This window comes from Pan paniscus, chromosome 10 (assembly GCF_029289425.2).
Source record: "Pan paniscus chromosome 10, NHGRI_mPanPan1-v2.0_pri, whole genome shotgun sequence".
Taxonomy (NCBI): domain Eukaryota; kingdom Metazoa; phylum Chordata; class Mammalia; order Primates; family Hominidae; genus Pan; species Pan paniscus.
Window position 1 is genome coordinate 126,113,558 of NC_073259.2, and position 25,225 is coordinate 126,138,782.

General features: G+C 47.0%; 2 protein-coding genes across 5 annotated transcripts in view; both read right to left on the minus strand.

Annotated features, from left to right (window-relative positions):
* WSB2 (WD repeat and SOCS box containing 2) overlaps positions 1-12,021 on the minus strand; it is a 28,249-nt gene extending 16,228 nt beyond the window's left edge. Inside the window, exons 1-2 of one of the 2 annotated variants that reach the window (XM_034934612.4) lie at positions 11,903-12,021; positions 3,157-3,325 (exon numbers count right to left, since the gene is read on the minus strand). In XM_034934612.4, the coding sequence (XP_034790503.1) occupies positions 3,157-3,325; positions 11,903-11,915 (182 nt within the window). In that variant the 5' untranslated portion in view covers positions 11,916-12,021. Of the gene's footprint in view, positions 1-3,156; positions 3,360-11,902 lie in introns of those variants that run through there. The other variant, XM_034934611.3, reaches the window with a different exon arrangement.
* Positions 12,022-14,436: 2,415 nt separating this feature from the next.
* The window catches only part of VSIG10 (V-set and immunoglobulin domain containing 10), a 40,265-nt gene continuing 29,476 nt past the window's right edge, over positions 14,437-25,225 (minus strand). For 2 of the 3 annotated variants that reach the window (XM_003832410.7, XM_055096238.2), the window contains 5 exons: positions 24,514-24,807; positions 22,185-22,295; positions 21,878-21,893; positions 19,235-19,440; positions 14,437-17,538 (listed from right to left, as the gene is read on the minus strand). In XM_003832410.7, coding sequence (XP_003832458.2) covers positions 17,483-17,538; positions 19,235-19,440; positions 21,878-21,893; positions 22,185-22,295; positions 24,514-24,807 — 683 coding nt within the window. In that variant the 3' untranslated portion in view covers positions 14,437-17,482. The remainder of the gene's footprint in view (positions 17,539-19,234; positions 19,441-21,877; positions 21,894-22,184; positions 22,296-24,513; positions 24,808-25,225) is intronic. The other variant, XM_055096237.2, reaches the window with a different exon arrangement.

The window sequence follows — 25,225 nt, forward strand, 5'->3', positions numbered from 1 at the left end:
ATCCCTTGTATTTCAGGTAGGGAATTAGTAAACAATGTATGACCTTGGCATTATCATTAAACTGACCACAGAAGAAACTGAAAACTCTGATTAAAAACACATAACAAAATTTGATGGCTGCAAAAATATCATATGGAAATGGTAAAATTTTCGTAACCATCCTCTCATCCCTGGATTTCAAACTGTTTCCAATTTTCTTAATATACAACTAATTTCATGATGAAGATCAGTGTATATAAATAGATGACACCATTTCTGAGATTTTTTTTTTTTTTGAGATGGAATCTCGCTCTGTTACCCAGGCTGGAGTGCAGTGGCGCGATCTCAGCTCACTGCAACCTCCGCCTCCCAGGTTCACGCGATTCTCCTGCCTCAGCCTCCTGAGTAGCTGGGATTACAGGTGCACACCACCACACCTGGCTAACTTTTTGTATTTTTAATAGAGACAGGGTTTCACCATGTTGGCCAGACTAGTCTCAAACTCCTGACCTCAAGTGATCTGCCTGCCTCGGCCTCCCAAAGTGCTGGGATTACAGGCATCAGGTACCGCGCCCAGCCCAGAAGAACATTTTTCAGGTCCTTGATGCATTTTGCCAGGCTTCCTTCCAAAAACTGCACAAATTTATCCCCCTCAACTCTAGCAGCATGCAGAGTACCCATCTCAACAAACTCCTGTCAACATTCCCTCTTATCAAGGCAAGTTTCATATCCAACTTATAAAAACCTGAAATCTAATGTTATTTATAAAAAATGCTTAAAGAAAAATAAATGAGAGCCTCAAGGGCAAGGGCCATGTCTGATTTATCTCACGACTCTCAGTCCCTAACTCAGTGTTACGCAAAGAAACTATGTAACCAAGGCTGGCCAACCCCATCTCTACTAAAAATACAAAAAAATTAGCTAGGGGTGGTGGCGCATGCCTGTAATCCCAGCTACTCAGGAGGCTGAGGCAGGAGGGAGGTGGAGGTTGCAGTGAGCCGAGATCGCACCATCGCACTCCAGCCCGGGCGACAGAGCGAGACTCCGTCTCAAAAGAAAAAAAAAGAAACAACGCAACCAAGGCTGGCTGAATGAATAAATACAGACATAGAGTTGCCCTGGGACAAATGAAAACATACAGATGCTGGGCCATCTGAATGGGAGCTCACGGCATTCTGACACTGGGGCTTGTCCATCCCAAAGAAAGAAAAACTGGTATCAGAAACTAAACTTGGCCAAGCGCCATGGCTCACGCCTGTAATCCCAGCTACTTGGGAGGCTGAGGTGGGAGGATTTCTTGAGGCCAGGAGTTCAAGACCAGCCTAGGCAAGACCCTGTCTCTACAAAAAATTTAGAAGTTGGCTGGGCATGGTGGCGCGCCTGTAGTATCAGGTACTTGGGAGGCTAGGGCAGGAGGATAGCTTGAGACCAGCAGATTGAGGCTGCAGTGAGCCATGACTGAGCTACTGCACTCAAGCCTGGACAACAGAGCAAGACCCTCTCTCTCTCTCAAAAAAAATAAATGAATAAAATAAACTTGGTTGATAATAAAAAGACAAAAACGAGCAAAGGCTCTGAGTAGACATTTATCCAAAGAACGTATACAAAGGACCAGTAAGCACCTGAAAAGATGCTCGGCCAGGTGTGGTGGCTCACACCTGTAATCCCAACACTTTGGGAGGCCAAGGCGGGTGGATCACCTGAGGTCAGGAGTTCGAGACCAGCCTGGCCAACATAGTGAAATCTCGTCTCTACTAAAAATACAAAAATTATCTAGGCGTGGTGGTGTGTGCCTGTAGTCCCAGCTACTTGGGAGGCTGAGGCAGGAGAATTGCTTGAACCCAGGAGGTGGAGGTTGCAATAAGCTGAGATCATGCCACTGTACTCCAGCCTGAACAAAAGAGTGAGACTCTGTCTCAAAAAAAGAAAAAAAAAAAAGAAAGAAAGAAAAGATGCTTGACATCCATAGCCATCAAGGAAATGCAAATCGAAACCACTATGAAATGCCACTTCATACCACTAGGATGGCTACCTGCTAGGATAATAAAAAAAGACAGACAATAACAACGGCTGGATGTAGAGAATCTGGAACCTGAATCCATTGCTGGTGGGAAAGTAAAATGGTGCAGCCACTCTGGAAAACAGTCTGACACCTCCTCAAATAGTTAAACATAGAAAACACAGGTTTTCTATAAATGTTCATAGCAGCACTATTTGTAATAACCAAAACATGAAAACAACCCAATGTCCATCAACTGATAAATGTACGAACAAAATTTGGCATCTCCATATGATGCAATAAAAGGAAATGAAATACTAGTATATGCTAGAATACGGATGAACTGTGAAAACATTATGTAAAATGAAAGGAGCTAGTCAAAAAAGGCTACGTGTTGTATGACTCCATTAATAGGAAATGTCTAGAATAGGCCAATCTAGAGAGACAAAGTAGATTAGTGGTTGCCTGGAGAGTGCAGGGGGGTTGGGGGATCTAAACTAAGGGGTACAGGGTTTCTTTCTGAGGAAATAAAGATATTCTAAAATTGATTATGTGCCAGGCACAGTGGCTCATGGGAGAAATGTGTAATCCCAGCACTTCGGGAGGCCGAGGTGGGTGAATCACTTGAGGTCAGGAGTTTGAGACCAGCCTGGCCAACATGGCAAAACCTCGTCTCTACTAATAATACAAAAATTAGCCAGGCGTGGTGGTGTGTGCCTGTAATCCCAGCTACTCAGGAGGCTGAGGCAGGAGAATCGCTTGAACCCAGGAGGCAGAGGTTGTAGTGAGCCAAGATTGCGCCATTGCACTCCAGCCTAGGAGACAGAGGGAGACTGTCTCAAAAAATAAATAAATAAAGTAAGACTGATGATGGTGATGGATGCACAACTCTGTGGATAGACTAAAAGCCACTGTATTGTATACTTAAATGGACAAACTGTGTGGTATATAAATTACATCTCAATAAAGCTATGGGAAAAAAAGCCAACTTGGGGCTAACATAATCTTGACAGAATTGACTTTCACATATACAGAACTTGGGGCTCTGGAAACCCCCATGATCAATTCCTGAACCATGAGCCACCTTCCCTCTCTCTGGTTCTTGGGCACAGAGATGGCAAAAGAACAAGGAGTGTTTGGAAATGCGCCGGATGGGGCCCCAGTACGAGAATACTTACAACTGCTCCTCCAACGGCCAGGGGATCAGTTTGACGATGCAGTGTCCTTGAGACCAAGCAAACCAGGAGCCATCTGGGGAGAAGGCGACGCTCCAGGTTTCACAGCTGGACTTCCAATCAAACTGGTGGGGGCGCCCGGGCTTGAGTTCGGCCAGCAGCAGCGGTTCCTCTGGGGCAGGAGACAACATGCTTCAAACACACACCCCCTTGCTCCCTGACCACCCAGACACAGGAAAGCCACTGTCTCCCTGTGGCAAAGAGCGACACTATCCATTCCCAGAGGGAGTTGTCACTTAAATGACCCAGGGCAATAACAGCAGCCACAGGCCACATTCCACCACGGTTACTCAATCCTGGCACTCCTCACTGCTGGTTAACCATGACTCACAGTAACCTTTGTGCCCATGAACCCAGTGAATGGAGGCCTCATTTTCCTATGAATACTTGAAGGGGAGGAAAGTGGAGAGACAGCCAGACCAGGAATATGCTAGACGGTGCTGATTATGGGGCCAAAATAGCAAGGCCTTCCAATGCATTTCAGGTTTCTTCAAAAGAACCTGCTGCTGTCAAAGAAGGAACATGTGAAACTCAAAGGCTCCCTCTCACTCGCCTGCATCCTCCCCATCATCAAGGCTAAAAACGTTCAGCCCTTGCCCTGCTTCCTCACACTCAGAAGTATGGATTCCATCTCCCCATCTCTCCTGCTTCCATGTCCTCTGTCTGGGGTTAAACCTTCATCTCATCTCACCCAGATCTTTTGCTACAGTCTCCTGATCAGTCTTCCTACCCCTAGAGATGCTGCTAAAGCTGAAATACCCATACATCACATCATTTCTTTCAAATACATTCGAAAGCTCCCGCCTGCCTACATCATAAAGGCAACTGAGACCAGGACTTTCACCACATGCCATCTGCCCCAGCCCATCGGTCCAACCTCCTTCCCTTGTCCCCTCCCTGCAGGCCACACTCTGGCCACAAAATCTCCTTGACATGCAAGGGGCTTATTTACGTTCACACCTGGACCCACTTTTGCTTATGAGAATCCCTAGCTTCTCAAAGTAACAAGAAAGAAAGAAAAAAGTAATAATCCCACCTAGATCCACAACTAAGAAGCATACCCTGATCTCACACTATCAAAACGGAAATAAGTCGCACCTTGTTTATTTCATTCTCTCTTATGTAACCAATTTCTCTCTGCCCCCCGCCCTCGTTATCAGTGTCTAAGCACCTTGTTCCAACACCCAGATCATTTTGTCTTTGTTTCTCCCAGGACCTAGCACACCATCTTGTGAAAGAGTAGGCACCAGATTGGAGCTTCTTCATTGACTGACCCACAGTTCCTAGTTCAGTTCTCTACTCTGATGGAAGATTCTCATGGCTGATGAAGCTTATAAGTTAAAGGCCTTCAGAATGAATTTTTTGACCATTATGACTGTGATACTTACTAATATAAAAACTGGCTTCCATCCTGAATAAGGTCACTTCCTGATGTGTACATTCCACACAAGGAATGTGGAATGTGGAAGACTTTGACCCTGGCTGTTACCAGATAGATACTCATTTTTAAAACCCGTATTTCATATATTTTAAGACACATCTTTATACATCTTACATTTTGACCTCGCTGAAATCAGGATGTATCTTATAATCAATGACTTTTCATAGTTAAATAGGTAGTATTTTTTTCTCAGTTATACATGATGATAATACAATCCATGGTATCTTGGATTCAATAAAACAGATGGTAGAGATGCATATGTGTATATTTATAAAATATTTTTGCCGGGTGCAGTGCCTCACATCTGTAATCCCAGCACTTTGGGAGGCCAAGGCAGGCAGATCACTTGAGGACAGGAGTTTAAGACCAGCCTGGCAAACATGGTGAAACCATGTCTCTACTAAAAATACAAAAAAAAAAAAATTAGCCAGACATGGTGGCGGGCACCTGCAGTCCCAGCTACTCGGGAAGCTGAAGCAGGAGAAGCACTTGAGCCCAGGAGGCGGAGGTTACAGTGAGCCGAGATCGTGCCACTGCACTCCAGCCTGGGTGACAGAGCGAGACTCTGTCTCAAAAAAAAAATTGGCTCATGCCTGTAATCCCAGCACTTTGTGAGGCCAAGGCAGGCAGATCACCTGAGGTCGGGAGTTCGAGACCAGCCTGACCAACATGGAGAAACCCCATCTCTACTAAAAATACAAAATAAGCCGGGCGTGGTGGCGCATGCCTGTAATCCCAGCTACTCAGAGGGCTGAGGCAGGAGAATCGCTTGAACCCGGGAGGCGGAAGGCAGAGGTTGCGGTGAGCTGAGATGGTGTCATTGCACTCCAGCCTGGGCAACAAGAGTGAAACTCTGTCTCAAATAATAATAATAATAATAATAATAATAATAATAATTCTAGTATATGCATTTATAGGAAAATAATAACATAGGTATATCTTGTTATATAAAATAGGTGTGTGTTCCTGAAGTTTCTGTCTTTAAATAGAATGTTAATAAATCATATCAAGCCTTTGTAAAGAGACTATTCATTCTCAGAGGTTCTATGTGTAAATTTGGGTTTAATGTATTAGGTCTAGGCCAGGCACTGTGGCTCACGCCTATAATCCTAGCACTTTGGTAGGCCGAGATGGGATGATAGCTTGAGGCCAGGAGTTCAAGACCAGCCTGGTCAACATGGTAAGACTCCATCTCTTTAAAAAAAAAAAAAAGAAAAAAGAAAGAAAGAAAGAAATATATTTTTATATATATGGTCTGAGTAAATAGCTATTTGTATAGACCCAGGTAAATCCTCCTAGAAATCTGTATGTTTGTATGTGTGATAGTTTCATTTATACAATCACATGTGTATAGCTATTTCTATAGACCCAGGGTTCTCAACTGGGGGCTAGTTTGCCCCTTGAGGACATTTGGCAATAACATTTTTGGTTGTCACAACTGGAGTTGCTACTACTGCCATCTAGTGGGTGGAGGCCAGGGATGCTGCTCAACACCCTACAGCGCACAGGACAGCCCCCAGCAAAGAATCATCTGGCCCAAAATGTCAACAATGCCAAGGCTGAGAAACCCAGATGCAGTCAAGTATTAAATGACATTGACTGATCTAGAGAAACATTTTCAAATGACCTGGATGGCCTGGGGTAGTGGCTCACGCCTGTAATCCCAGTGCTCTGGGAGGCAGAGGTGGAAGAATTGCTTGAGACCAGGAGTTCCGGATCAAATGACCAGGATGAAAATGTCTTTTTTTTTTCCATCCTGATAACATTCACAATTGGTTCACTTCCTCTACATTATCCTTTTTTTTTTTTTTTTTTTTTTTTTTGAGATGGAGTCTCGCTCTGTCACCCAGGCTGGACTGCAATGGCACGATCTCGGCTCACTGCAACCTCGGCCTCCTGGGTTCAAGCAATTCTTATGCCTCAGCCTTCCAAGAAGCTGGGATTACAGGCGTGCACCACCACACCCAGCTAATTTTTGTATTTTTAGTAGAGACAGGTTTTTGCTATCTTGGCCAGGCTGGTCTCAAACTCCTGGACTGAAGCAATCCGCCCACCTCGGCCTCCCAAAGTGCTGGGATTACAGGTGTAAACCACCATGTCTGGTCTTTTTTTTTTAATCTCCCAAACCAAATCCATTAGCAAGTTCTATCAAGTCTGTTTACAAAAGACTTGCCAAATCTAACCCCTCTCCATCTCTACTCTCATCTATGCAGCATCATCTCCCGCCTGGCCCAGTAGGCAACCTTCCAGCTGCTCTCTCTGCTTCCCCTCTAGCCCCGCACCATCGGTTCTCCTTGCCTCCAGAGTGGTCAGTTTCAAACACTGTTAGAATAAAACTCTAGCTCCTCACCCTGCCCTCAAAATCCAGCATAATCTGAACTTCCCTGGGCTTGTACTTCTCTCCCTGCCCCTGGCTCCAACACATTGCCCTTCTCTCTACCCTCTGCCAATGCTCAATTAGTTCTGACCCTAGGCCTTTGCACCAACCATGCCCTTCACCTGGAATGCCTCTCCTCGGCTGGCATCTACTCTTATTCAGGTCTGGCTCAAATGACAACTGCTTAGAGAACTCTTCTGACTCCTAGTCAATCTCCTTCACAACCCCTCACTTTATTTTCTTTACAGCTCTATCACCATTTGATCGCCATCTGTCTCCCCTCCACTAGGATATCAACTCCAGGGAGCAGGAACTTTGTATATTTATCCCCAGAGCTGGCAGAGTTCCTGGTGGAGGGCAGGCAGTGAGTAAATATTTGTCTAATAAATACATATGGTATAACTCTTTAAACAAAAAAGTAACATAAAGCTGGCCAGGCATGGTAGCTCATGCTTGTAATCCCAACACTTTGGGAGGCCGAGGCAGGCAGGTCACTTGAGGCCAGGAGTTCGAGACCAGCCTGGCCAACGTGGTGAAACCCCGTCTCTACTTAAAATACAAAAATTAGCCGGGCATAGTGGCGGGCGCCTGTAGTCGCACTCGGGAGGCTGAGGCAGGAGAATCACTTGAACCCGGGAGGTGCAGGTTGCAGTGAGCCAAGATTGCGCCACTGTACTCCAGCCTGGGTGACAGAGCAAGACTCTGTCCCCCAAAAATAAAAAATAAATAAAGCCCCTTAAACTCTGATGATGCTTATGCCAAACATTTCACATGAAATGCTTCTTAAACACAAGCCCTACTCAGAATTCACACTCTATTTCTGTGATTTAGGGATTTAATCTCTTGCTATTTCAGGTTCAGGAATCCAGGAGCTAAAAGAACAAACCCAGTGACTCCTGTCTCTTGGAGTCTGGGCCCAAACTAAACTTGGCTACACGGAGAGAAAGCCCTAATTAGTGCAGAACTTAAAAACAAAACAAACAAACAAAAACAGAGCTGGGGGTGGGGTATCTAGCTTCAACTGGTATGGTACTTGTAGATCCTTCTTGGTGAAAAGGCCTATGAATCAGGGTTTCTTTGTTTTCTCCTTTTTTCTTTTTTTTTTGTTTTTTGAGACAGAGTCTCACTCTGCCGCCCAGGCTGGAGTGCAGTGGCGCCATCTCGGCTCACTGCAACCTCCGCCTCCTGGGTTCAAGTGATTCTCCTGCCTCAGCCTCCCGAGTAGCTAGAATTACAGGCATGCGCCACCACGCCTGGCTAATTTTTGTATTTTTAGTACAGATGGGGTTTCACCATTTTGGCCAGGCTGGTCTCGAACTCCTGACCTCAGGTGATCTGCCCACCTTGGCCTCCCAAAGTGCTGGGATTGCAGGCGTGAGTCACCGCGTCCAGCCTCTTCTTTTTTAAACTGATAAATAAAAATTGTATATATTATGGAATATAACATGTTTTGATATATGTATACATTGTGGAATGGCTCAGTCAAGCTCATTACCATATATGCATTACCTCACATACTTATTTTTGTGTGGTGAGAACACTTAAAATCTACTCTTAGCAAATTTCAAGTATATCATATTCATATATATATATATATATATATTTGGGTTTTTTTTTTTTTTGAGACCCAGGCTGGGGTGCAGTGGCTGAATCACAGCTCACTGCAGCCTCAACCTCCCACCCAGATTCAAGTGATCCTCCCGCCTCAGCCTCCTGTGTATCTGGGGCTACGGGGGCGTACCACCACACTCAGCATTTTTTTTTTTTTTAACTTAAATTTTTAGTAGAGATGGGGGTCTGGCTATGTTGACCAAGCTGGTTTTGATCTCCTGAGCTCAAGCGATTCTCCTGCAGGCATGAGCCATTGCACCTGGCCCTGGATCAGGGTGTTCTAATTAAACAATGGGATGTGTTTGGACAATCAGGCTGAGTGGAAAGGTATATATTATAAGCCTCTTCTAGGCAAAGCAGTTAGCCTTAACACAGAGATGAAAGCTATGACCCCAGCCAGCAGGAAGCTAGGTGATTTTTCCTGCATCAGGACATGTACATTAGATATTCCACCAGCCTCAAAAGCTTTCCTCAGTTGCTCCATCTTATCATTCAGGGATTGGTCCTCATGTCACCTTCTCAGAGACCATCCTGGCCTCACTATCTAAAGTGACCATACACTTTCCTTTTTTATGTTTTATTTTTTTTGAGACAGGGTCTTGCTCTGCTGCCCAGGCTGGAATGCAGTAGCACCATCACGGCTCACTGCAACCTCGACCTCCCCAGGCTCAGATGATCCTCCCATCTCAGCCTCCCCAGTAGCTGGGGCTACAGGCGCATTCTACCATGCATGCGCCTATAGTTCGGTATTTTTTGCAGAGATGGGGTTTTGCCATGCTGCCTAGACTGGTCTCAAACTCCTGAGCTCAAGTGATCTACCCAAGTTGGCCTCCCAAACTGCTGGGCCACTGCGCCTGGCACCATTCACTTTCCTTTAACCATTTGATTTTCTTTATAACCATCACTTAGATATTTTCTTTTTCTTTTTTCTTTTTTTTTTTGAGATGGAGTTTCACTCTTGTTGCCCAGGCTGGAGTGCAATGGCGAGATCTTGGTTCACTGCAACCTCCGCCTCTCCAGTTCAAGCGGTTCTCCTGCCTCAGCCTCCTGAGTAGCTGGGATTACAGGTATGCACCACCACGCCTGGTTAATTTTGTATTTTTAGTAGAGACGGAGTTTCATTATGTTGGTGAGGCTGGTCTCGAACTCCTGACCTCAAGTGATCTGCCCGCCTCAGCCTCCCAAAGTGCTGGGATTACAGGCGTGAGCCACCCCAGCGCGTTTGGTTGATATTTTCTTGATTGCCTGTCATTTTTACGTATTTATTGTCTGTCTCTTTCTGAACCCACCCAAACTTGCCAGTTCACTGCTATTCGGCTACACTGTCTAATAGGGAAATCACATGTGGTTACCAACCACTTGAAATGTGGCAAGTCAGAATTCAGATGGGCTGTTTAAGTATAAAATACACAACACATTTTGAACACTTAGCACACAAAAAAATCTAAAACATTACAATTTATTTGATTACATGTAGCAGGAATATTTTAGACATGTTGGATTGAAAGAGTTTTTAAATTGTCACCTAGTTCTTTTTTCTTTTTTTTAATGTGGCTACTTGAACATTTTAAATTACATACGTGGCTCACATTAGACTTCTGTTGGTCGGGGCTGGCCTAGAGGGTGCCTGGCACATAGTAGACGTTCAACAAATATTTGCTGAATGAATAAGTGAAGTCTAACCATTGCTCTGAAGATTTCAACTGTTGCCCATTGTATTTCCTTTACAATGGGCTTTATTCCATTTGAAAATAAGTTAAAACTCTGGCCTTTTTTGTACAGTAACTTGGCAGCTCTCAACAACCCTGCCTACACCCTCAAAACGAAGTTGTCAATCTTTAGGAAAACCCCAGAACTGGAAACAGATTTCTGTTAAAAAGGCAGGCTAGCTACAGATTGCTTTCAGATTGAACTGTAAGGAGGCAATGGAAATGAAACGGAAGCTATAAAAAGATTCACATAGGATCTACACAAACAGTAGGGGCCCTTTTAAAAAGAATTCTACGGGTAACACTCACTGAAAAGAAAGCCCTTATCTAGATGGGAAGGAGAGAGAGCTGCCTTTAACTCAATGCCTGACTTCAGCAAACAAAGAAATGTCATTTCCTAAATTAAAAAGTAACACCACCCCAGGGAATACCCAGATTTCAACCTTCCCACCCACAGTAACAAGCCATCAGCAATCAGAACCCTCCAGACCAGGATAAAGCTTGAACTTGGCTGCAAGATTACAATGAAGTTCTGGAACAAATTCTGAGCCCTAGGCCTTGAACCTGCTCTGAAAATTTCTCCTAAGGAAATTACATTTAAACTCGGGTCCTTCAAGACCTGGGACTCCCGGAGTCAATTCTAAATCTATCCCAAGTGGGGTTCCGAGGGAAGGTCGTTGGAGGGGAGAGGGCCAAGGCGTGCATGCGTCTTGGGGTTTTTTTCCCCTTGCATAAGAGACACACCTTTCCCACTGAGATTTTATGTTCATCTGGGCTGGCTTGAGGTATATCCAATATCCTCTGACTTCCACGCTGTCTTCTGCTGGGGATGGCAGTTAACAAGAACAGAGGCAAGGTCCCCACCCATCAGTGTATCCTAAATTTGCCTGATCATACATGTCACCAGGGATCAGCGTCTCCAGTCCCGCCCCACCTCCACCGAATTAATCTCCAGTGGGAGAGGCTGGGAATAGATTGTTTCAATAGGGAACCCAGACCCCAGACCCCATTTTTACCGGGTCCCAACCACCCTCCGAGGAAGGTACTAGAATTATCCCATTTTGCAGATCAAAACTGAGACGTGGGTGGCGGTGGTTCAGTGGCTTGTCCACTGTCACGATCACACAGCTTGTGAGGGACAGAGGTGACTCCCATCCAGACATGCAAGTGCGTCCCCTGGCACCTGGGTACCCAGCGGCACCCACCCCCTTGGGGATCTCCGTTTTAGGGCTTGGTGCCCCCCGCCCCGAGTCCCACCCGGGAGCCCCCTCTGTCCCGGTCGGGGGATCTCCTCCCGCAGAAGCCCGATCTTCCCGATCCTGTCGCCGGCGGGAGTCAGGGTGGCGGCCACTGACAACGAAAGTGAAACAAAGCTGGTCGCCGGGCGCGCACCCCCGCCGGCCCCGCGCGGACCTCCCAGGCCGGACGCCCCCGCCGCGTCCAGCCCCCGCCCCACCCCGCCCAGCCCGCCCCGGGGTCGCCTCCCCCCTCCCCCGGGAGAACGGGCCAGGGCCCCGCCGGGCGGGAACGGGCGCGCCCGGCCCCACTCACCTCCGGCCTCCATGGAGGACGCGAGCGGCCCCCGCGGCAGGCGGCGGGCGCCTCAGCCCCCCGGGCCGCGGGCCCTCATGCCGCCCCCGCGCCGCCCGCCCCGGCCAGGCCGCCGCCGCCGCCCGGAGAGGCCATCAGCTGCTTCCCGTCACATGGCGGTGGGCGCGGGCGGAGACGCGCGGGGGCGGGGCGCAGGGGAAACGGAGGGGGGGTGCGGACGGGATAAAAACGGTGGGGGGCAGCTGAGGGAAAAGATGGAAAATCGGGGGGGCGGTACGCTGACGGGATAAAAGCTGAGGGGTTGCTGAGGGGAAACGGGGGCGGGGAAGACGCGCGAACCAGATGAAAATGGGGCAGGGGTGGGGGGAGCTGAGCGGAAACAGGGTGGGGCGCGAACGGGATAAAACCCAGGGGTTGTGCGGGGTCCTGAGGGGAACCAGCGCCGGATAAAAACGGGGAAGGGAGGGAGGTGAACAGAGCTGAAGGAAACCGGGAAAAGGGGAGCGATAGAAACCGGAGTAGGGGAAGCCGGGCTCAGGGGAAAAGGGGGTGTTGGAGAGTGGTAGAGCCGGGCTGAGGGAAAAACCAAGCAGGGGAAGCGGCGATCCGGGGAGAACGGAGAGAGGGGGGACTGAGGGCTGTGGGGGTAAGGGGAACCAAAGGGGCTGAAGCGAAGCCGAGGGGAGGGGCAGGTGAAAATGGAGCCATGCGAAGGCCGATGAGGGGGGAAACGGGTAAAAATGGGGGCGGGAGAAATAGGGTGGAGGGAACACTGGCCGAGAAGAAACCTGGGGGAGAGCTGGGCTTAGGGGAAAATGGGGAGGGGGTGGAAGGAAGGTGTAATAACCAGGTGCTGGGGAGGACGTAAGAATTGGGGGGTGCGGCGAGGGTCAAGGCTAGGGTAAAACAAGGGGGGCTACTCAATGGCTCCGGTAATGGGAGAGGGAAGTGAGGAGAAAACGGGGCGGTGGGGAGAGGAGGGCAGGGTGAAAACCGGAGTGGGGGTGGGATTCGGAAGAAGACTGTCCCCTTAACTACCTACTGCGACAGCCTCGCCTGTCCCCGTCCCCCTGAGAAACCTGCTCTCCCTGTCTACCTGCATAGCCTCAAGAAATGGCTCGCTTGGGTCAGACGCCCCCTTTTTAACATTCCAGGGCCAGGGCAGGAGTCATCATGGAGGCTTTTCATGCCTGAAAGACCCCATTTCTTAGTTGTCCGGTCCCCAGTAGTATCAGTGGCTTGGGGATTTCTTACTGAGCTCAGCTCATTGTCCCCAAAATGCCTCCCCTTACCCCCAACTCGAGCGCTTCCCTTTCCTGCTTTGGGCCCAAGCTCTTCCCGCGGTTTTTGGTGTCACCTTCATTCAAGTCACTCTCCCGCCTCTCATTCTTTTCTCCCCGCCTTTCTTCGCTTCCCTCCAAGTGCCCTCTCCATTTGCCGGTCACTGGTCCCAGAGCTCCGGATCGCAGTGGTTCCATTTTAAATTTCTTTGCTTTCTAACGCAACCTATGTTTTCTACGGTAACTGAGGTTCCCGTGTTCTTTTTCACCATGGTCTCTCCGTTTTAATGTTTCGGGTTTTTTTTACCCAGGCCCCTGTTTTATGAGCCCTGGGTACGTCCTTCCTGTGTCCCGTCCTTCCTGTGTCCCGTTTGGCCTCCTGGGTTACACTCCTGTTCACCCCGCTTGGCCGGTTTTTTTTTCTTTTTTTTGAACCTGCCGGTTTCTCAGTCTCCCCCTTTTCCGCTGGCTACCTGTCCCTTTCTCGCCGCCCATGTTAACTTTAGCATGCCCCGTTCTCTCTCTTCATTTTCCACTGGGTATTTTTTATGTTTCCCAATTTTAAAAGCGGCCCAGCGCACCCCTTTTTCTGGGACTCCACTTTTATCTCTGGCACCAGTGTCGGCCTCCTCCACCTCTGCTCCCATTTAATCGCTAATTTCCTGCCTCCTGAGGACCCCCCGTTTTATTGTCCAGCCTCCCCCCTCCCATTTTTCTCTTCTCTAATTTTCTGAGTCTCCATTTTTTGTCTCCCAAATTCCTTCGATTCCTGGAGTCTTACAGGCCTCGTTTTTATGTACACGTCATGGAAAAGAATAAAAGGGTAAGGTCGCAGGGCGCGATGGCTCATGCCTGTAATCCCAGCACTTTGGGAGACCAAGGCGGGCAGATCACCTGAGGTCAGGAGTTCGAGACCAGCCTGGCCGATATGGCCAAACCCAATCTCTACTAAAAATACAAAAATTAGCTGGGTGTGGTGGCGGGCACCTGTAAACCCGGCTACTCGGGAGACTGAGGCAGGAGAATCACTTGAACCCAGGAGGTGGAGGTTGCAGTGAGCTGAGATCTTGCCATTGCACACCAGCCTGGGTGATGGAGGCTCCGTCTGGAGGAAAAAAAAAAAGGCGGGGCTGAGGTGAGAAGAATATTGTTACCAATTTTTAAAAAGCTAGTAAAAAAAATTTTTTTTGGCAAGTTCGTGTTTCCAAGTCTTTCAATTTACTAACCAGGTCTCAATCAAGATCACAAAAGCACTTACTTAAAAATAGCTTTATTCCATTATCTTTTAAAAAAGGCATATGATAACCTCAGAACTAATTTCTCCCAACCTCCCCCCACCACATCTTAAAATGTAAATAATGGAGAAGGAGCTGCTTATTTTTCTTTGCAGCAGTTCCTGGCCAGTCCCAACGTGAGAAATATCAGTTGGCACTTATTGCATCATAATACATTTTACCTAGTAAGGATGATTTTCTAAGTCTCAGTGCATGGGTTATTGCAGTTTTCCATCTTGTGTTTCCTGCGGCAATTATGGGGCTTGTATGTGCTTGTGAGAATTGGGGCTAATATCAAAGCCACAGAATTGTGGAGGCCCCCTTCCCAGGGTCCACCAGGGTTTGAGAAAAACAAGAAAAAAGTCAGTTGCAATGGACCTGAAGTGTGTATCTTCCTGGTCCTGATAAATAGATCTCATGGTCTCTAAGTTAACAATACATGCAGATAAGATTTTTTTTAAAGCACAGTGTAACAACTTGGACTTTGCCAGACAAACTGTAATCCACTGTCAACAAGCTTGTGGATTTGGGCGTGGATCGTCTTAAAGAAGCCCGAATTCTTCAAAAAATCCTTAAAACTTGAAGACCTGGATTTTACCTGACCCAGGATATTACTGTGCACACAGGACTCAGATATGTGACAGCAGTCACAGCTCAGCTGGTCAAAGGTTTATAGTGTTTGACACCAGGACCATGAAGCTCCCATTTGGTAGTGGAAAAACCCTCAAATATTTCCTATCAACAGATGTGTGTGCTAGAGAAGAGGAAGTTGTGGAAAATATCCCAGTGATCCTACAAAACATTCTCTGTGTTCCTAGCTAGGGGTTTTTTTTTTTTTCACCTCAACAGTTTTTGTGTTTTCTTTTTTTAATCTTGTTGCCTCTGAGTAGTAGACTCTTCAATTCTGGAATTTGGTTGCCGAAGACTCTAAAGGAGAGACTCACTCAGTAATTCAGTGACTTTAGAAGCAAGCTGAGTATCTCATTCTAAAATGACACTGATTTACACGTTGAGAATGGTTAAGTACATGGGGTACCTTGCAGCAAAAGACAAAAAGCAAAAAGCCAGTAGACCTGCAATTCACAGCTATTCCTGAGGGGTGCACATTGCAGCCCACTCTTGAGCTCCCCAGTGTTCTGAGCAGGGGACAGGGCATACTTCTAGTGATTTGCTCAGTTTAATCCCTTCATCCAAGAAAACAGACCTTCCCCAACCACACCTGCAGGGTTACTTCAGACAACCAGCTTCTCATTTTAGAGTTCCAGTTCCTAGAATTGGAGAAAGGAAGTTCCCCTTTAAGCCCTAGGTCCTGCCCACTAGAGCAGATACGCAACATTAAAGAGTGCAAATTCAAGTCAGTTTTTTGTATTTAGCAAACATCCATTGCACCCTTATAAGGTCCTCAACTTTAAGAAATTTATATGAAATCGGAAAACTTAAATCTTGAAACTATGCAAGGATCTACTGGAAGCATCAGCAGGCTAAACTCATCACATGGTATTTTCATTCCAAATTTAGTGTTATTGATCAGTGTACCCTCAGAATATCCTTAAGAAGCAGGAAGGAAACAAGTTTTCCTCTTCCCACTTCCAAGACTAAGAAACAGTCCAGATGAGCTGGTTTGCTTGCCCAAGCAATTCTTATCACCAGATACTCTGTTATTAAACGTGTCTCCTGCCTTCTTTGAAAGCAACAGGAGAAATGAAGCATAGGAAAGTCTGCAAGCTAACAGTGTATCACCTAGGAGGCTTGTATATAAATATGAAGCTCTGCAAAATGTAGTTATAATGAAAGGCACTTCCTATTACCAGCTCCCTAACTCTTTTTAAAAGAATTCTATCTCCAGGGAAATAAAACTGGTTAAGACAGTGCTCTGATATGCTTAATTTAGTTCCTTCATCCAAGAAAACAGACCTTCCCCAACCACACCTGCAGGGTTACTTCAGACAACCAGCTTCTCATTTTAGAGTCCCAGTTCTTAGAATTGGAGAAAGGAAGTTCCCCTTTAAGCCCTAGGTCCTGCCCACTAGAGCAGATACACAACTTTAAAGAGTACAAATTCAAGTCAGATTTTCATATTTAGCAGGTGATCTTACAAAGATATTTTTCAATAAATGGATTATGTTTTCCAATGAATGGATCTTACAAAGATGTTTTTCAATAAATGGAAGGAAAGATGTGTGTGCTTGGTTTTTTTGCTGAGACCCAAATGTTGCCAGTGCAATCCCCCACCAGGGGTACAGGTCAAATCAAAGCTGAATGAAGAGCTCATCTTCGATGTAGCTTTCCAAGCTTTCAGAACGAGACAACAATAAGTGAGCAATTTCCTCATCTATTTTACAGGTGAGGAAATTGAGGCCAAGAGAGAGGTAAAGAGTCGTGCTCTAGCCCATGAAAGAAGGAAGCAACAGAGCCCAGATTCAACTTCAGGTGTTTCTAACTCCAAAGCCTGAACCAAACTGCCTTCCTCTGATTGGCATTGGTACCTGGAACTTCACCTGTTCCAAGGAGCTGATATTTGCAAGGTGCCGTGGCTGAGGCAGGAGAATCGCTTGAACCTGGGAGGCAGAAGTTGTGGTGAGCCAAGATCGTGCCATTGCACTCCAGCCTAGGCAATAGAGGGAGACTCCGTCTCAAAAAAAAAAAAAAAAAAAAAAAAGTGGCAAAAGGCACCAAGACCCAGTGCTTCCCTGACCTCTGTTCCCTCTAAATCAGCATCTATCACAGTAGATCAACCTGGATAAAGCCAGGATTCACAGCAGAAGTGGCACCTCAGACACCAAAGCAGCTTTCCTTCTCAAAGCTTTTAAACATCATTGGGAAAACTGAGAGCAAATCAAACCAATGTTTTTCAATACATGGAAGGAAAGATGTGTGTGCTTGGTTTTGTTTTTTGCTGAGACCCAAACGTTGTTAGTGCAAGCCCCCGCCAGGGGTGCAGGTGGAGTCAAAGCTGAATGAAGAGCTCGTCTTCAATGTAGCTTTCCAAGCTTTCGGAGCAAGACAACCACGGACCATCCTCTTCTTCAGACTGGCCTGTCTTCTTCTTGAACAATGTCACTTTGCTCCTCACTGCTGTCATCTGCACAGGGGGGAAAGAAACCCAATGCTTTGTAATCAGAGTGTGGTTCTATTTCCACCGTCAGTCATCAATCATCTCAGTGATTTCTAGTCCTTTCCTGGTGAGCCACAGAAAGGGATCTCACGGAGAAGGTAGGGCAGCGTGTGTTTTCCCCTTTTCACCTGTTTTCTACATTCAGAACCTCTAGGCATGCTTGATACCAGCCACCCTTCATGTCCTCAGCTCACGCCCCTCCCCTCACCTGAAACGCCCTCTCTCCTTTCTGCTTATTCCAACTCAGCTGTCTTAACGCCTTGCTTCATGTCCATCTCTTCCATAAAGCTTCCCCTGACCAGCACACCTCTCCGGGCTCTTATCTTTCTCTGAGGTCCTATAAATTTTGCTGCAGTGGCACGATCTCATCTCACTGCAGCCTCAACTTCCCAGGCTCAGGTGATTCTCCCACCTCAGCCTCCCAAGTAGCTGGGGCTACAGGTACATGCCACCTACTCAGCTAATTTTTTGTATTCTTAGTAGAGACACGTTTTGCCATGTTCCCAAGGCTAGTCTCGAACTCCTGAGCTCCAGCGATCCACCTACTTTGGCCTCCCAAAGTGCTGGGATTACAGGCATGAGCAACCGTGCCTATAATTTTTAAATGTGTTGTCCATCAGGCAATTAATCAAATATCTTCCTGCAACAGCTCCTCTACTGCTCTCTCAATGTGTTGGTTCAATCTTGCTCCTGTTTCCATTTCCCCTGCAGGTTTTCGTTTGTTCCCCTAAACTGGCCTTTTTTTTTTTTTTTTTTTTTTTTTGAGACAGAGTCTTACTCTGTCACCCAGGCTGAAGTGCAGTGGCACGATCTCGGCTCACTGCAGCCTCCGTCTCCCGGGTTCAAGTGATTCTCCTGCCTTGGTCTCCCAAGTAGCTGGGATTACAGGCACCTACCACACCCAGCTGATTTTTGTATTTTTAGTAGAGATGGGGGTCTCACCATGTTGGCCAGGCTAGTCTCAAACTCCTGACCTCAAATGATCCACCTGCCTCAGCCTCCCAAAATGCTGGGATTATAGGCGTGAGCCACCGCACCTGGCCTGAACTGGTCTTGTAAAGCTCCCTGCATGCAGACACTACCAGTCTCTATTTTCTGTTCTCCCACAATGCCAATATTGTGCCTACCCTAGACCAGGACCTTGATTAAGTGTTTGTCAATTTGATTTTCATGTTGGTAGTTGATAGTAGTCTCAGGTTCTAGACTAAAGTTTAGCTATCTTCCCCAGCCTTTTAAAAAAACTAAACTCACCCCTTAGAGATTTCCTGCTGGGAAGCTCACTGCAGCAGTTCAGAGGTTTGTGGGCTTTTTTTTTTTTTTTTTTTTTTTTTTGAGGCAGGTTTCCTACTGCTGCCCAGACTGGAGTGCAGTGGTGTGATCATAGCTCACTGCAACCTGGACTTCCTACAGTCAAGTGATCCTCAGCCTCCCAAGTAGCTGGGAACACAGGTGCACACCACCATGACCGGCTAATTTTTCTTTTCTTTTTTTTTTTTTCGTAGAGACAGAGTCTCACCATGTTGCCCAGGCTAGTCTTGAACTTCTGGGCTTAAGTGATCTTCCCACCTTGGCCTCCCAAAGTGCTGGGATTATAGGCGTGAGCCAACGCGCCTTTTTTTGTTTGTTTTCTGTTTGTTTGTTTGTTTAAGGAAAAAGAGCTTACCTTGTAGATCCTGGAATCCATTTCCCATCTGTTCTATGTTCCCATTCACCAAGGCAGTCACTCTGTGAATGTGGTCCTGCTTAGGTATTTCTTTTGGCAACTCCTCTCTCTCATGTGCTCCCTCCTGTTCCCCTACTGCAGCATCTTCCTCCTCCTCCTCCTCCTCTGAATCCACCAAAACCATGACATCATCCATGTTTTGTCCCCTAATTTCCAAAGGGGAAAAATAATCAAGAAGATTTCTTATTTTTCCCAACTTCAGCCCTCACTGAATAGGAAACACTAGATTCTTTGCAACCCCATTAGTAATATGGAAAATTACAGCTTGGTGAAGTAATGAGGTGATGGTGTGGTAACTGCAGAGATGCTGCCACAAATTGCTTCAGATGATGGTATCTCGTGCTGGGTTTATTACTCCCCTGCTCCTTGGGCAGGTGACCATATTGTCCCAGGCATCTACCATTTCCTGTCCCCTTACAGCAGGTAGACAAATGTTTTTCCTTTTCTGAAATGCCCTCATTCTGCTCTACTTACCAAAATCTCTCCCCTTCCTCATTTTGGAAGACCCAGGTAAAGTCCTCTCCCTCCTGCTAAAGACCTAAATTAATGATTGCATTTAGAGTCCATGCTATAGTTTATTTATCACCAGCTCACTAGCTTGCCTACCCAGCCAGACTTTGCATTTCAGACTATACATTTCTTTTTTTTTTTTCTTTTTCGGGATGGAGTCTTGCGCTGTTGCCCAGGCTAGAGTGCAGTGGCACAATCTTGGCTCACTGCAACCTCCACCTCCTGGGTGCAAGCAATTCTTCTGCCTCAGCCACCCAAGTAGCTGGGACTACAGGCATGCGCCACCACATCTGGCTAATTTTTGTATTTTTAGTAGAGACATGGTTTCAACATGTTGGCCAGGCTGGTCTCGAATGCCTGGCCTCAGGTGATCCAACCACCTCAGCCTCCCAGAGTGCTGAGATTATAGGCATGAGCCACTGTTGTGCCAGGCCTGGACTGTGCATTTCTTCTTCTTTTTTTTTTTTTTTTTTTTTTTGAGACAGAGTTTCGTTCTTGTTGCCCAGGCTGGAGTGCAATGGCACAATCGCGGCTCACCACAACCTCCGCCTCCCAGGTTCAAGCAATTCTCCTGCTTCAACCTCCCAAGCAGCTGGGATTACAGGCATGCGCCACCACAAGTGGCTAATTTTTTGTATTTTTAGTAGAGATGGGGTTTCTCCATGTTGGTCAGGCTGGTCTCGAACTCCCGACCTCAGGTGATCCACCCGCCTCGGCCTCCCAAAGGGCTGGGATTACAGGCGTGAGCCACTGCACCCGGCCTGGACTATGCATTTCTTAAGGAAGAAGAATGAATGCCACAGGTCAGTCACCTGCCCAAGGAGCTGTGTTACATTGTCATTTAATCTTCACAAACCCCCTGGTGAAACAAATCAGGAGACTAGGGCTCAGAAAGGGTCAGGGATTTTCTATGGGTACAGGGCTTGGGAATGGCACAGCTGTCATTTGAACCCAGGTCCAGTGGTCTCAATGCCTTTTCCTACTATACCACACTGATGCCTCCAGTGAGAAATAAGCCCAGGGAATGACAGACTTACTGAGAATGGCCCTCCAATACAGGGCAGTAAAGGTAATGTTTTGCTAGGAAAGATGGTCCCAGGTCAATAATATCCTGTCATTTTGAATAGGTAAAGAACTGTTTTTCCATAGGATCATAGAGAAGAGTACTCCGCTCCCACCCGGAATCTCCTTAGGAAATGAAATACACAAGTTCCATTCGGTTCCTTCGCCCCTACTGGGGTTTCCTTTTGGGAGGGGGTTCTGGGCATGCTCATAGTAGTCTTCCAAAACACTGTAAAACTGGCTGGGTGCAGTGGCTCATGCCTATAATCCCGGCACTTTGGGAGGCCGAGGCGGGCAGATCACTTGAGGCCAGGAGTTCGAGACTAGCCTGGGCAACATGGTGAAACCGTGTCTCTACTAAAAATACAAAAATTAGCCAGGCGTGATGGTGCGCACCTGTAATCCCAGCTACTCGGAAGGCTGAGGCAGGAGAATGGCCTCAACCTGGGAGGTAGGGATTGCAGTGAGCTGAGATTGCACCACTGCACTCCAGCCTGAGCAAGAGAGAGATTCTGTCTCAAAAAAAAAAGAAAAAAAGAAAAAAAAACTTAAGACTATGACTGATTCTTTCTTTTAGCTCTTTTTAGAAAATTAAATAAAACAAATGCATGAATGACTGGCTCAAAATGTACACATTGTCTTTCTGTCTCAATGACAGACCTGCAATGTGTCCAGCCCTGAGGTTTGGCGCTGTAAAAGAACACAGACTTTGGAATTGATTAGACCTGGACCTGAAGGAAGGCACTGCTGCTTTCTTCTGGAATGAGCTTGCAGAAATTACTTCACTGAGCCTCCATCCCCTTATCTGGAAAATGGAGATGTCACCACCACCCTGAGGAGATGATGAAAGGGTTTATAAGAATACCTGATGAAATCCCTAGGCCAGTGTCTAGCACATCGTAGGTCCTCAATGGTAGTTGCTATTATTGTTCTTATGAAAGGAAGGGAACAAAACAGAAGTGAAGACAGATGCGGGAATGGGTGTTTGGTTTGATTCTAGGGAACACTCACCTGAAAGTGTTTCCTACTGAAGAGAGAAAGGAAAAATCATTAATATCCAGTAACATCCACTTCAACCTGACAGATTCTTAATCAGGCAAACATTTACTAGAGGAACAAATAAGAAAACTGACTCAATATGACAGGTGATAGGGTGTCCCGGGATGGTACTTAGGTGACTTATTACTGTATATCTTGACCCAGCAAAGAAGCCCAGAGAACAGAACTTCAGGTGGGAGCATGACAGGGGCCATCCTTCCCCATCCCGCACCTTTTCAAAAGTCTGGACAAGAAGCTAAAGGACCCGGGGAGCCCTTACCTTTCCAGCAGAACACAGGGCTATAATACAACAGAAGCCCTGAGATAATGGCCAGTCCCAGCAGAAGGAGGCTCACAATGGTTCCCACAATCCCCCCGATATTTAAAGGTTCTGTAAAGACAAATCACACCAGTGATTCTTCCATCAGATGTGAGTGCAATTAGAACAACACCTCCCTTTCTCTGCGTGGATCCAGTTCTTGTCTTGATTCCTGACCCTGGGTAAGGCTTATGACCTGTCTGTAATGCCAGATAAATATTTTATCACCCAACCTCAGAGAGTTTGTGGGGATCAGATGGAGCAGGGAATGTGAACAAACAATGGAAAGTTAAAATCTCTCTGTCTACCAAACATTGAGACTATTTCTAAGGCCACGGTAAGTAAGAGTGTGAGAGTTATCAATGCCATGATAAACAGAGTGATCAACGGAACAGAACAGAGAGTCCAGGAACGGGTCCACACGTAAATATAATTGATATATGACAGGGTCTTGAGCAAAGGAAGCACTATTTAAGAATTGGTACTAGAGCCCGGGCGCAGTGGCGCATGCCTGTAATCCCAGCACTTTGGGAGGCTGAGGAGGGCGGATCACCTGAAGTCGGGAGATCGAGACCAGCCTGACCAACATGTTAAAACCCCGTCTCTACTAAAAATACAAAATTAGCCAGGTGTGGCGGTGCACGTCTGTAATCCCAGCTACTTGGGAGGCTGAGGCAGGAGAATCACTTGAACCCGGGAGGTGGGCGTTGCGGTGAGCCAAGATCGCGCCATTGCACTCCAGCCTGGGCAACAAGAGCGAAATTCCATCTCAAAGAAAGAAAGAGGGCCGGGCGCGGTGGCTCACGCCTGTAATCCCAGCACTTTGGGAGGCCGAGGCAGGCAGATCACGAGGTCAGGTGGTCGAGACCATCCTGGCTAACACAGTGAAACCCCATCTCTACTAAAAATACAAAAAATTAGCTGGGCGCAGTGGCGGGCGCCTGCAGTCCCAGCTACTTGGGAGGCTGAGGCAGGAGAATGGCATGAACCCAGGAGGCGGAGCTTGCAGTGAGCCAAGATCGCACCACTGCACTCCAGCCTGGGTGACAGAGCAAGACTCCGTCTCAAAAAAAAAAAAAGAAAGAAAGAGGAGGGGAGGGGAGGGAAAGAAAAGAAGGAAGGTAGGAAAGGGAGAAGGGAAAGGGAGAAGGGAAGGGAAGAAAGAGGCCAGGTGTGGTGGCTCATGCTTGCAATCTCAACACTTTGGGAGGCTGAGATGGGAGGCTCACTTGAGGCCAGGAGTTCAAGACCAACCTGGTCAACACAGTGCAACCTCATCTGTATAAAAAAATAAAATAAAAAGAAATAAGTATAGACATATATAGTAAAACTTAAAATTCAGGACCATGGTTACCTTTCAAGAGAGGCCCAAGATGAGACTAGGCCTACAGGGAGGGTTCCCAGGTAAAATTCAGTATGCCCAGTGAAATTTGGATTTCAGATAAACAATGAATAGTTTTTTAGTGTAAGTATGTCCCATGAAATATTTGGGACACACTTATACTTAAAAAAAGTATTTATTTTTCTAAACTCAAATTTAAGCAGGCATCCTGTTTTTAAAGTTCTATTGCTATTTTCTTCTTTTTGAAGTGGATTCTCGCTCTGTCACCCAAGCTGAAGTGCAGTGGCGTGATCTCGGCTCACTGCAACCTTCGCCTCCCAGATTCAAGCAATTCTGCCTCAGCCTTCCGAGTAGCTGGGATTACAGGCGCCTGCCACCATGCTCAGCTAATGGTCTCGAACACCCAACCTCAGGTGATCTGCCCATCTCAGCCTCCCAAGTAATTCTGTATTTTTAGTAAAGACGGGGTTTCACCATACTAGCCAGGCTGGTCTCGAACTCCTGGCCTCAAGTGATCCACCCGCCTCGGCCTCCCAAAGTGCTGGGATTACAGGCGTGAGCCACTGTGCCCAGCCCTATCGTTGTTTCCAAATCTGGCCCTGAGACATACAAGTAACCTAATGCATGTTGGTACTATTCTGTATCCTCAGTGGGATGATAGTTTCTTAGGTGTTCATTTTGCTGTTATGCTTTACAACTGACATACACTAGATATCTGTTCGTTGGTGTGTATAGATATTATGTAATTTTTGCTACCTATGGAAATATTAGTGAGTTTAGGGTTGGATAATTTCTTCCAGCCACCTTGTCAAGTCATAAGCAAGCAGATATGCCTTCTCCCAGTTGGCAGTGACCCACGTGTAGGGAGGCACCAGGCTGTCCTCATGCTGATGCTGGGTGCTCTGAAGCTCTGAACCCTCCTCCTTCAGGCCCAGTTCCACCACTCACCTTTCACACTCAGCCAGATTTCCACCTCCCTCACCCCTACAGGGCTGTCAGCTCGGCAGACGTAGTAGCCCTCATCCAGGTCCTGGGAGCAGTTGTGGATGGTGAGGGTGGAGTTCTGGCCATCCTGGGTAATGAGATGGCGGCTGCTGGGCTGGATGACCACCTCGGGCTGGGTAAGGTTCCTCAGCCACAGGATCTTGGCAGGGGGGTAGGCCCCAGACACCTGGCATGTAAGCGTCACATTGCCCCCAATGAAGCAAGTCTTCATGGGCTCAGAGAGAAGGGAGGGACCCCCTGGTGATCAGAAGGTAAACAAAGACAAATGTTTAAAGAGATTCAAGTCATGGCCTGAGACCTGCAGGAAAACTGCAGTAGTTTTTTTTGTTTGTTTGTTTGTTTGTTTTTTTGAGATGGAGGTTTTGCTCTGTTGCCCAGGCTGGAGTGCAGTGGTGCGATCTCAGCTCACTGCAACCTCTGCCTCCCTCCCAGGTTCAAGCAATTCTCCTGCCTCAGCCTCCCGAGCTGGGATTACAGGCATGCGCCACCACACCTGGCTAATTTTTGTATTTTTAGTAGAGACAGGGTTTCACCATGTTGCCCAGGCTGGTCTCAAACTCCCAACCTCAGGTGATTTGCCCATCTCAGTCTCCCAAAGTGCTGGGATTACAGGCGTGAGCCACCGCATCCGGCCCCAGTCCCCTTTATCTGTGAT